Source organism: Phalaenopsis equestris, unplaced genomic scaffold (assembly GCF_001263595.1).
Source record: "Phalaenopsis equestris unplaced genomic scaffold, ASM126359v1 Scaffold000311, whole genome shotgun sequence".
Lineage (NCBI taxonomy): Eukaryota > Viridiplantae > Streptophyta > Magnoliopsida > Asparagales > Orchidaceae > Phalaenopsis > Phalaenopsis equestris.
Genome location: NW_018164753.1, coordinates 111,323 through 123,533, shown reverse-complemented (window position 1 = coordinate 123,533; position 12,211 = coordinate 111,323). Strand labels below are relative to the sequence as shown.

Sequence of the window (12,211 nt, the reverse complement as noted above, 5' to 3'; positions counted from 1 at the left end):
TGTGTGTGTGTGTGTGTGTGTGTGTGTGTGTGTGTGTGTGTATATATATATATATATATATATATATGAAAAAGCCGAAGGGCTAATATATTAAATAGACAAAGATAAAAAATGATAAAAAACCAAAAAGCCACCGACAGACGCCAAAGTGCTAGGGATGTCTCACTTTAGTCTTTCCTCTGTCTCTAGTTCTCTGAAGGGAGCTAGCTAACAGATTGGTAAGGTGCGTACCATTACCTGAAGTAACCAAAGTATTGTCCATCAGATTCTTGAGCTCAAGTAAGTCTACATTCTTTTTCTTCCTCCTGGATGTGTAGATTTGTCATTCCTCATCCGAGGATTGACTCAATTGATCAATGGATTCCAAAGGTGGTCGGACATGTGTAGTTTGTTGCACATAATGTTCCCATGAGCCTGAGAAACATCAACATTTTGCTCGACCTGATGAGACAGTAGTTAAGCAGTAGAAGTATTGCCACCTGTAATATCCGTGATAGGTTCTTGAGCAGATGGGGTCTAAAGAATCTCCCTCGCCCTCACAATTGGAGGTTCCAAAGACGGGAGAGCCACAACATTGTGTGAAGACTGAATGGTTGACATATTGCCTGCGAAGTTAGTGACGTCTTCAGGGGTATCCTTTTGATGATCAATAGTGTCAATAACTTTGAGCTGAATAGGATGAGCTAGATACTCTGCCTCTGGCGGAGCACTTTGCTTTTTTGGTCTGAATTGGGAGTGTAGATGGTGGCATTGAGAACTGGAATGACCAAACATACGACAGTTCAAACAATAAAAAGGAAAATACTCAATCACTACCTTTTGTCAATATTCATGGTGCTGTGTGCCAACCAAATCTCCTCAGAAGCGGATGAAGTGATATCTCTTTCAAAAAGTACTCTGACTTTAGATGGGCGAGAAAGATTAAAAGTAGGAATGTTCGTTTTAAGTGGCTTATCATAAGCTGAGTCAATAAAGTAGAACACTTTTTGAGTGAAATAATGAAATTTCAAACCGGGGAGGCGAATCCAAACCGGAATGATTGGTGATTGTGTCTAAAGGTTAAAATCGACAGACTATTTCATAATCTTCATTGTTCTGTTATCAATCTAGATAATCTTTCTAGCAAATAAACGTGTACAATACTCTTCATTATTAAGTTAAATAAGTGGTTGTCTTCCATCTAATAGTCTAATTTTACACTCCTCAACAAGGCGCATAAGCTCAAATTTTGTTACGAATCAGCTCCATTTTGGGATGACCATACAAAAATTTCTCGACCAAAATTAGACAACAGGAAGGAGCAAGTTGAATACCTTCAGCTTCTGTAAAAAAAAATTATAGTTGTTTCATTCTTTCTACTAGGTTTTTTTATGTCCTCCTCCCACTCAAACAAATGAGGATCCTCCCACTCAAACGAAGGAGTAAAAGAATACGATTTAGGTGTACCTGAGGCTTGGGCTACAAGGGTAGCAGCATACGATCTATCCGAAGCCATATGAAAATGCAGAGAGCAAATAACGAAACCAAACATGGAGCAAGGAGCGTAGGAAAGCTCCTCTGTGAGCTGCAGACGACCAGCTAGCGGCAGCTAAAAGACGCCCTCAGCACCTTCTCGGGACGACGACAAGCCGCAGATGCCTGTGACCAGACGTCCCTCAAAAACCGCAGCGAGAGGCAACTGAGAGCCGCTGAAACGGACGCCCCCGAGCCCGACAACCTGTCGAGAGAGTCGCTGAATCGGGACGATAGAGCTGCTGCGACGCGACGAAAAAAGATTGGCGATGAAGACGAACGAGGACGAAACAATTCGACGACGAAGACGAACGAGACAAAACAGTTCAACAAAAATGCAGTGAATCAGAAAAATCAGGGATTGCCATGGGCGAACCCAGCAGAGCGAGAACGAGGACGAGGATCGCCATCTATATATACATAGATATTACATATACATATACATATACATATATATATGTTATTATTATTATTATTATTGTTGTTATATTTTAATAAAAACCTTACCTCGGTCAATCCTATCCCATGTGAGGCTAGCACGCGACTCCTTCAACATAGGGCACTGAGTCGAATTTCTTCCTCCTTCCCGCGATGGGCTCGATAACCTCGTAGAGCTGCTCTTCTTAATCCCTCGCATGAAGCCATGCCTCCTCTATTTGCGACGATCTTCTTCCTACGCATGAGGCTCGACCAAGCACCCGCATGAATCTTCCCTTCTCCTTTTGTTTGAACACCTCCCGCTCGCTATCTTCCTCCCTTTCTTCTTCGTGCACGACGATTACTCCTCAACTCGGCTCGATTATTCTTCGCGAAGCTCAACGAAGAAGCGACACCTTCTTCTTCATCTCCTCTGCTCATCACCCAAATAATCTCCTCCTCCCGCACTAGAGATGCGACGCTTCTGCCATAATTTTCACTTTGTCCTCACTGTTTGGCTCCAGGTAAGTCGGTCTGCTACTTTATAGGCGAATTTGCCTCTCCAACTTCCTGACCTTCACTCGCTTCTCCCACTATGATCGATTCATTTCCTCTCCCTTCCTCGTTTGGTTTCAGGACTCCTCAATTCTTCTTCTTCTTCAGTTTCACAATATTCTCGCTTCTTTCCCTTTCATTCATTTGGCTCGACTCTTCCCATCCTCTTCCATGACTCTTCGTTTCTCCTCCATTAAGAGCAGAACCGTTACATTTATGACTTTATTTATACTGTCTCTTTCAGTCCCTGCACTAAATATAAAACAAGAAAATTGTTTCTCAATGAAACGAGTCTTTACTTTTTTTTATTCTTCCTTGGGTACATTTGGTTTTTATACAGAGCAAATTATGAGAATTTCATTAGGTTTGAGTTGGAATTCAAATGGCTGATGAATTGCAATTTTTAGCCGAGTTTTAGGCCCAAGACTTGCCAAATAGCCTTTTTGAGCTCTCCCCGTTTTAGGTAAATTTACATACATACCACACTATTCTTATGTATTTACATATCTAACGCCTAAACTTTCATATTTAGATTTATATCGCTTTGGTGTTACAAGCATATGGATGAAAAGATATATTTCGCTCTTAACAAATAAGTCATGATATATTTTTGAGTGATATATTAAAGAATTAAGAGTTATGGGTGTAAATGTATAAAAACCATGCTGTATGTTTGTAAATGCACCATGTTTTAACAGATTTTTATGCCTCCCATCAAGCTTCTTCTTCATTCAAATCCGGAATCTTAAAAATACCTACCTGGTATACTAGCATACAACCACATTTAATATTTAGGCAGTTTATAGGAAGGATTAACGTGTCTAGGATTTACTAAACTTGAATCTACAGGATTTACTACTTAATTAAACATTATAAAATGATGAAATCTAGCAAATTTGAACCCAAACAGCCCCAACAACTCGTGTCTCTCTTCCAACAAAAATGATTCTATCTAGCAAAACTACATCATTCTTCACAACTTGTTTTCCATCCGCAAGCTGCCAAATAAGCTCTCAATTCATTCGCATGAATCGAATTTTATTTTTCTGCACTACTTTTACTTACTAAATTAAAAACCATTTTTACCCCCGCAGGATGCAATGGTGAAGGACACATTAGAGCGTGCCATCGAGCCAAACTTCAACTTGAAGGCCTACCTCCAAGACGCTTATATCCACCCAGTCTTTCGCAAGGATGAGTTTGGCCAGCCATTGGCTATGGATGACGAGGAGAACGTCCTTGTGCCCACTAAAAGAAATTCTCGGATGAACACTCCTGGAGAAAGTAGGCGTGGCTCTGATATTGAAGATGCTGACAAGTAAAATATTTCTTACAACTACCTTTATTTTATTTTATTTTTATTTTGCACTCAACTTTAAGCTGTATCAGAAGATATATTTGTTATAGTTCTCTTTGGCATGAAGCTCTGCTTCTCACTATATACATTACATAATGCTATAGCTACATTTTTTTTTAGCTAGTCAAGACTACATTTGAAAACAGAACTTTATTCTGAACTTGAATTTGGTTACTTGGTCAAAGCTGCCCACACTTGGATCAAGAAAACTTTGGTGGTGATTTGATAGCTAGAATGTCTATGATTTTTGTTGACATTTTGGGTCCACCAGAGCGTAATAGAAGATAATTTAGGCACTGTTTGGGGCAGCTGGGCATAAACTGTTTGTCACCGCATTTCCTCCCGATTAATTCCGAGAAGAAGCTACGCCGCACTTTTCAAATGACAGAACCAGCATTCTAAAGCCGCGTTGCGGCAAAAAATCTGCCCTAAACGGGTCCTTAAGTTCAAATAAGGTTAACTTGACGAGGACTGTAAGCTGACATGAGGTTTGGCTTAATGGGCCCATTAGGTTCATTATAAGTCTAGCCTAGCTAGAATTAGATCGATATAGGTATTGAAATACACTTTATCAAGTATAAGTAAAATGATATACATATTAAATAATAAATATTTTTATAAAAATTTCATTTGGTAAATGAACAAGTTGTTATGTTTGATTCATTTATGATAATTAGGGGTTTATGAATAAAATTAAGAAGCTTGATTAATTACTTTATAATATGCTTGTTTAACATGATTATTAATTTATTTAATATATAATTATATTAGAGTTTTCTTTTCTTAATTGTTGTGCTTATTAAAATTTTTATTCTATTCAATAGGTTATTCAATTAAAATCTGAATTTTAAAATTTTGTGGGCCATTCACTAAAAGCCTCAGGCAAGGCTTATTCAATTAACTAGTAAGTTGATATTATTTCTCGTTATTACGCTCAAAAGGACTGATGTGATAAGCTAATGAGAAGATCTCAAATCAAACCCAAATAATTATAATTTAAGGGGGCAATTACATGCATAGCACCCAAAACATTGCTATTTAGTATTTACAAATCTAGCATCCTTTTCATCTATTTTTCAAAGTCTCAATTAAATGTCAAAATTGATGATAAAACAATAACCCATGTTTTTCATTTTTATTAAATTTTCAATGGGTTGATAATGGCCCGTGTAAATAAATTGGTTTGGTAGTTCAAAAATATCACGTGAGTGCAAGATTTTATAAATAGTAATATTTCAAGTGATATATATATATATATACATATATATGAAAAAAATATTACATCAGGACTCCGCGTGTAGAGTAGTGTGCGAAGTCCAATGAAATCACGTCTCACACGTGAAGGTGAAAAAAAAATCAGCCAGGTAACACTGGAGAATATTCCTCTCATGTTACTCAGATTTTATTGTGTGTTCTTCAAGTGTTATTGATGTGTTATTGTGTTATTATAACGCCAGAAATATTTCTAGAATACAATAACACATAAATATTCCTAAATTAATATTTGAGCCTCTGTCAAATATCAATCTCAATTGAATATATATATATATATATATATATATAGCCGACGGGCGGTGAAGGGGAAGAGCACTGCAGGATATGAACTAGTGCGTCTAGAGTTGGCAAGTTAGTTAGTCGGTTGATTTCCTTCCCTGGGAACATAGCTCCAAATCACCTGAATTGAAGATGAGAGGTTCAAGATCTTTTTGACCCAATAGATAAGATACCAAGGTGTAGTGATTTGCTGCTTCAGGAGCTGAATTAAATGGTGTGCATCAAATTCTACATGTATGAGTTTGTGACGAAAAGAGATAGCCAGCTTTAAGGCTTAGAAGACAGTAGCAGCTTCAGTCTCTAATGCATCCCTAACCACTATTGGAGCTTGGAAAAATCATTAACAATGCCCATTGTGGTCCCTGCAAATTCCCCAAAGCCAGCCGAGGATGAGGTGTAGCTGTCATCATTGTTTAGTTTAACCAAAGGAGCTTTTGGTTTCCTCCAAAAGATTCTTTGTATCAGGTGAGTCTTATGTCTAGTTGACCCCATTGTTGGTAAGTTGAGCTTGTAAATGTCATGGGCCTTACTAACATAAGCAAGACAGTTTTTTGTTGCACCTGGCTGAAGGCAATGTATTATCATACCTAGCATTGTTTCTAGCCATCCAAAGGAACCAAGCCATAAGAAGAGGAAAATAGTGCAATTTCTGATCTTTCCAATCATTCCAACATTCATTCCAGTTAATCCAGTTGAATTAAAGATGATGCAGCTGCAGGTGTTGTAAAGTTAAAGCCCATATATCTCTAGAAAGCTTGCAGGATATAAAGATGTGGTCCAAGTCTTCTTCAGCCATACCACACAAGCAGCATTTGGAGGCACCTCTTAAACCATTCAGTTTTAATATAGAATCAGTTGGGAGGAATTTACCGAATAATTTCCAACAGAAAATAGATATGGAAGGTGATAGTAGCTTATCCAGATGAGCTTACCCCAAGTTACATTGGGCCATTTGAAGAGATCTAAACATGAATTGGTTAAGTTATAGGCTAGCAAGATTCTTTGTAACAACCCTGTCTTTTTTGGAGATATGTTGTTTCAATATTAGAAATGTAGAATGTATGTTTGTTTTTTTTTTTCTTTTTTTTTTTAAAGAAATTTAAGGGCCAATAAATAAAATTATAAACAATGCTTAAAACTATAAAATAACGTGTAAAGAGCAATAAAAAGAGCTAAGGAACAATCCTTACGACATCGGGTTGACAAGTCCTTCCTAAGCTTTCCAAAAGTCCAGTCACGTAAGAAGGAAAATATTACATCCGGTGTATGGACATAGATTAAGGTCCGGACACCAATAGCATTACGACACCAGTTCATCATTTATTCCTTCACTTCTTTTTACTAATAACTAAATCAATTAAAAGGACATATAACTATAAGAATTACATCCTAAAGAAAGTCTTATTTAAATATAAAAGAATTATTAAAATACCAAACTCTTTTAACTTTAGAATTCTTTGCTTTCCTCAAATTCTAAGGATTTATCTTATTCTTCACACTTCTTAATTTAAATAAAATTAATAACATTAATTAATTTAACTAAATTACATCCTTAAATTCCATTAATAACATAAAATTTAACAGTTACCTTATAAGCTTTCAAGTCAATCTACTCCCTTACCCGCTCGCTTCACAAGCTTCCTCTCCTTCAAAGTCAAAATCTCTGTAACAAAGTCTTGATTAAAATTGACCTTGGATTTAAACAGGCACACAAACAACTTCATTAAATAACTTAATAAAAAACCCTTATAGACCTTAAATCTTTTGGTTGTCCAACTCTCCCCCTTTCCTTACATGAAATTTATGTCACATCTTTGCCTCAAATTTCTTGATTTATTAGTTTCAATCCTGATATCACATACAATTAAGCTTAACATTAATATATATAATTAAATAACACAATTAATTAAAATAACCTAAAAAAGCTTTCCTTATCTACAGTTGCCTTAAAATTCCTTCAGTCTCGACAAACCCCAACACAACACACAAAGCTATCTCCTTCCTCCACAGGTCTTGACCCAAAGAGCTCCCCTTGTCTTCTCGATAGAGTCGCATGTGGCCTCTTCCCTCATCTTCCTTCACAATTTCACAAGAAAAATTGCGCACGCAAAGTCGAACACGGCTTCCTCTAGACAAGAAGACAACGCCTCTTCCTCATCCTTCACACGACACAAACAAACGAAAAAGCAACTTTCTCCTCAATTATTGTTTGATCCAGATAAGGCACCTTTTATACCTCCTCCTCCCTCTCCTCTTCCTTCATGAGCACATATAGGGGTGTAAACGTGCCGAACACGAGTTGAACCGGCTCGTTTATATTTTGAGCTCAAAAAGTGTATTCGTGTTCGATTCGTTTGCTTAACGAGCCGAACACGAGCTGTTCACGAACAAAGAGTACTTTTAATAACCCTAATTGTAGTCATAAGACAATAAGGGTTTGAGCAAGATTTAAAAATTATTATTTATTTTAAAACATCATTTGAATCTAATTTAATAATTTTTATTCTATTTTCTTAATCAATATTTTAATTGATTATAAATCTTTATAGCCTTGTAGTCCATTTTTAAAATACAACTTAATATATATATATATACTTGATGAGTAATTTTTAAAATACAACTTAATATATATATATATACTTATATATATACTTGATGAGTAGTACTTCGAACCAAAACGAGCCGAACACATCTTAGTTCGTGTTCGGCTCGTTAACTTATCAAACGAAATTAACAAGCCGAACACAAGCTTCTTAACTAGTCGAACATGAGCCGTTCGCGAACAACGAGCCGTTTTGACAGCCCTAAGCACATATGATCCTTCTCATCCTTAAAGAGTTCTTATTTTTCTTCTTTCTTCTCAAATTCTTTTCTCACAATCTATTCCCTCTATTCAATTAAGAGTGAAGAGCGACCGAGAGATGCCCTCCCTCTCTCAACTTCCCTCAACGAAAACAATTCGATTTATTGGTATTATTATTAATTTTTTTATTTAATACTATTATTCTTTCATTCTTTTATTCAAAATTCAGTTATAACTTTACATGGTTAGCTCTGGACTGAATCAGCCATCTTCTAATCTCAATTTAATCCAAATTTGTTGACAGCAATGCATTTTAATGGTCAAATATCATATGCTTAAACTAGATATACGTGATATATCAACTGAAATAATGTTAAAAGAAGGCTTAGGGCACAGCATTGGTAAGGAACGCTACTTTATTGCCACATTACAGCCAAATCAAAGGAAATAAGTGTCAGACAGCAATGCACACAAAATTTATTGACCCTTTAATATCACTTTTATTATATTTATTATTATTTTATTTATATCTTAACTTAAAGTAAAATATATTCAGAATGTTATCACATATTTATTTATTTTTAAAAATACTTAAAAAATAAATAAACATGCTTTTTAAATAAAATAAAGAAATACAACACAAAAAAGAAACTAAAAAATAGCATTTGGGCGTTTCCAAGAACTAAATAAAGCCTGCAGATCAATCAAATGGTGGCAAGCTATCAAACTGCATAAATCAAAAGATTACAAACGTCTGCAGGCTTTAGTTAGTTCTAGGCTGGTGAGGAAAGCCAAGTCAGGATGTTCATGGCTTCAGATTGAGCCCAATGGCTTGTCTGCCCCCCAGACAATGATTATTAACAAGTTTCCAGACATTCTTAACAACCCCATTTGAAACAGTTGAAAAGGCCAGCTTTGCTGACTTCTGACGTGCTTCCAAGAGCTCGGCACGGCTTAGTAGCTGCTTCAATGCATCCACAAGTTCTTCTTTCCCCTTAACCTGCATATTTTTTTAAACATAATACAATTAAACTTGGATGTCTATTACAGAGCTGAATCTAATTTGAATGCTACAAAATGATAATTTTAATGCCATCAAAGAGAATGCATACTGAAAACTAATAGAGAAAGCATTATTTTTAAAAAAAAATTACAACCCACTCATGCTTTAGTAGGGACATATAGGAGAAATATTTGCATACGGAATATGCAAGTAACTCTGCGTGCGTACTCCATTAACCCCTCATTACCCTCATAATAATCTATGTATAGCATTGAAATAGAATGGCTGAAATTATTGGACTTATATGTTATTGAAATTAATACTTCAATAACCCCCTAATAACCGCAAAGCGGAGTTTATTACGCACGCAGCTTTGTGTGCATAGTCAGTATGCAAATATTTCCCCAAATATAGAGCCTAAGATAAATGGTCATCCAGGTTTTGAAAATGAAGGAAAGAGAAGAAGGCTTCCACACCTGCAAAACTGATAAGGAATCAACTTGCTTCATCTCTGTTAACATGCGGGAGAAGTGTCCCAAATGAGGACCTGTCAAATCAATATAGCACTGAAGAAAACAGACAGAGTAAAAAGAACAAAGAAAGTACAATCTGCAACAGAGTAGCTGAGAAAATACCAGTGAGAACAGCACACCCAGCTGCAGCAGCCTCAGAGAAATTGTGACCCGAAAGACCAGACTGAAAAGATCCTCCAATAACAGCTATCGGAGTAACCCTAAAAAGCATTCCAAGTTCCCCTGTACAGACACTACTAAAGTGTCAACCACCATAGAGTCCCTGGAAAATTAAACAGCTATCGATAATTTAATTACATAAATTGTGTTCAACTTTTATTTAAGGAACTTGGCCAGAAGGCTTAATAGGAAAAAGAAATAGGAAATTTTTCAGATACGAACACCTACTTTAATAATTACAAGTTAATTGTTTTAATTAATTAAAATTAAACTATTTTAAAAGTTTAAAAATGTTACCTAATTGGAAATTTAAAAAGTTAATTTGATTTAAACGTGATATCTAATGTCGTATATATTAAGATTTATGATGAAATAGCTTAATAATAAGAATGTGACAATCACTCCATTGGAAATTGCAAGGAACTGTAAATATTCATCTAGGATTATTATTAGAATATATATATATATATATAATTCAATAATCAGATAATTCACTTGATAAATTATAAATAAATGAAATTAACAATAATAACGAATAGAAATAAATAAGAATTTATTTAGTCTAACTTGTTCCTATAGGTGCACTTAAAAGACTAGACTGCTCGAAGAAATGATAACAAACCGCATTGTAGAGGTGGCTAAATATATTTTTATTTTACAATAATTCTTTTTTTTTTACTACCATGGAAAATATTGATCACACCATGAAACATTTTAAAACCTAGTAAACAAACAACCAAAACTTCTTAAGATCTTAGAAAACAACATTAAATTTGCAAAATTGCAAGAATATGATGAAAGCCCTGTGATTTATCCCAGAATCATCTTTTTTGGGTTCCTTCTATAATATTTATAGTCAAGTTAGAATGTCATTGATGTGTCTAAAGATCCCAAGAGTCATCCATCTTCTCCATCAAGTGATCAATTCCTGCATAAAAAACTTTCCCCACCAAGTTATCAGTCCTTGGGTTTATAAGAGAAGCTTCAAAGAAGACACATAGTTTCGCAATCTGTTAGTCTATGGGTACTGTAATGGAGAAGCAGGATTAGGCAGATCCTCGGACATGACTCTCAGTCTTAGCTTTTTTATCATTTCTGGACTCGCTTTGTGTGTCAGCTTCAGACTCAGTAATAGACGTTGCTACAGAACTTTGCTTGCGCTTTGCTCTCGCTCTTCTGTTCTGGAACCAATTGTAGACATTAGTTTCAGAGATTTTGACGCGTTTTGTGAGCTCGAATATTACTTCTTTGATCTTCTGTTTGGAGGAAGTCCCATTTCCCTGATCGAATATGCTCTCCAGTATCTAGAGCTACATGGGTGTTTGTGTTCAACTTTAACTTGAAGCAAGTTTATGAGTGGTTGACGTCATCACGGGATCACAATACAGGCTTCCAAATCTCATACCTGCAAGGGAATCAAGTTGAGCCGAAACGGCCCTATGCATCTTGACGAGCTGCTCACAGATTATCGCGTACACTGCAATCTGACACCGGAGAATCTCCATTTGCTCGTCGGTCATCACCTTCACGTATAGAACTCCTCTTCTCCTATCTTCTCCGTCATTGAAAGATGTGGGGACCTTCACCCACTCCATTACTCATCCTCTCTTCCCCAATTCACCTCATCTCTTCCTCGAGAGATGGATAGAGGGAGAGAATATAAGCAAAGTGAGAGATTTCTCTATACAATATTTCTTTTTATTTACGCATATTTTTACTATTTCCAAACATTTCTTAAATGCAAAATTTTATATATATATTTTTTAAATGTTAAATGCAAGAAAATAAAAAAATATGATATATACATGTATATGGGGGTCACCACTGAATGGTACTAGTAGATGAATGCAACGTACTCGTACACAAAATGAAAATGATTGCATACCTTAATGATAAATTGGAAAATGTTTTTTTAAGTGCATTTTTTGACGGAGGCACCCAATAATTAGAAAGTGTAACAAAAATAAATGAAAGAAAATAAAAAAACTAAGTTTTATTACACTTTTACTGAACACAAATTTTTACTATTTATTGTACTTTTATGAAATATTTTAAAATGATAATTATTGTAATTTAGAAAAATTTGTCCACTGAATAATTTAACTCGAACATTTAATTACTAACATTTTATAGGAAAATTTGTTTTAGGCAAGATGGACCATAGAGAGTATGTGTACAGGCGCTGAGGAGCACAGACTAATAGGTAATATATGTTAGTTTTTCTTCTGTTAGTTGTAAATATTTAAAAATTTGTACAAACAGGTTGGAACTTTAAATTTCATAAATAAAATGACACTTTTGGATTTCTTTTTAAATAT

The 12,211-nt window shown here is 35.4% G+C and overlaps 2 protein-coding genes and 1 pseudogene across 9 annotated transcripts in view; 1 reads left to right on the top strand and 2 right to left on the bottom strand.

The window, feature by feature from the left end:
* LOC110025594 (CSC1-like protein At4g02900) overlaps positions 1–3,986 on the top strand; it is a gene marked incomplete at its 5' end in the record, with an annotated part of 87,811 nt that extends 83,825 nt beyond the window's left edge. Inside the window, 1 exon segment of the mRNA XM_020726154.1 lies at positions 3,579–3,986. Coding sequence (XP_020581813.1) covers positions 3,579–3,806 — 228 coding nt within the window. The 3' untranslated portion in view covers positions 3,807–3,986.
* Positions 3,987–8,841: 4,855 nt separating this feature from the next.
* The window catches only part of LOC110025595 (probable 3-deoxy-D-manno-octulosonic acid transferase, mitochondrial), a 33,789-nt gene continuing 30,419 nt past the window's right edge, over positions 8,842–12,211 (bottom strand). For 4 of the 8 annotated variants that reach the window (XM_020726155.1, XM_020726159.1, XM_020726157.1 and 1 more), the window contains exons 10-12: positions 9,837–9,956; positions 9,678–9,748; positions 8,842–9,198 (exon numbers count right to left, since the gene is read on the bottom strand). In XM_020726155.1, the coding sequence (XP_020581814.1) occupies positions 9,004–9,198; positions 9,678–9,748; positions 9,837–9,956 (386 nt within the window). In that variant the 3' untranslated portion in view covers positions 8,842–9,003. Of the gene's footprint in view, positions 9,199–9,677; positions 9,749–9,836; positions 10,013–12,211 lie in introns of those variants that run through there. The other 4 variants (XM_020726160.1, XM_020726162.1, XM_020726163.1 and 1 more) reach the window with 2 other exon arrangements.
* LOC110025596 lies at positions 10,586–11,531 on the bottom strand (annotated as a pseudogene).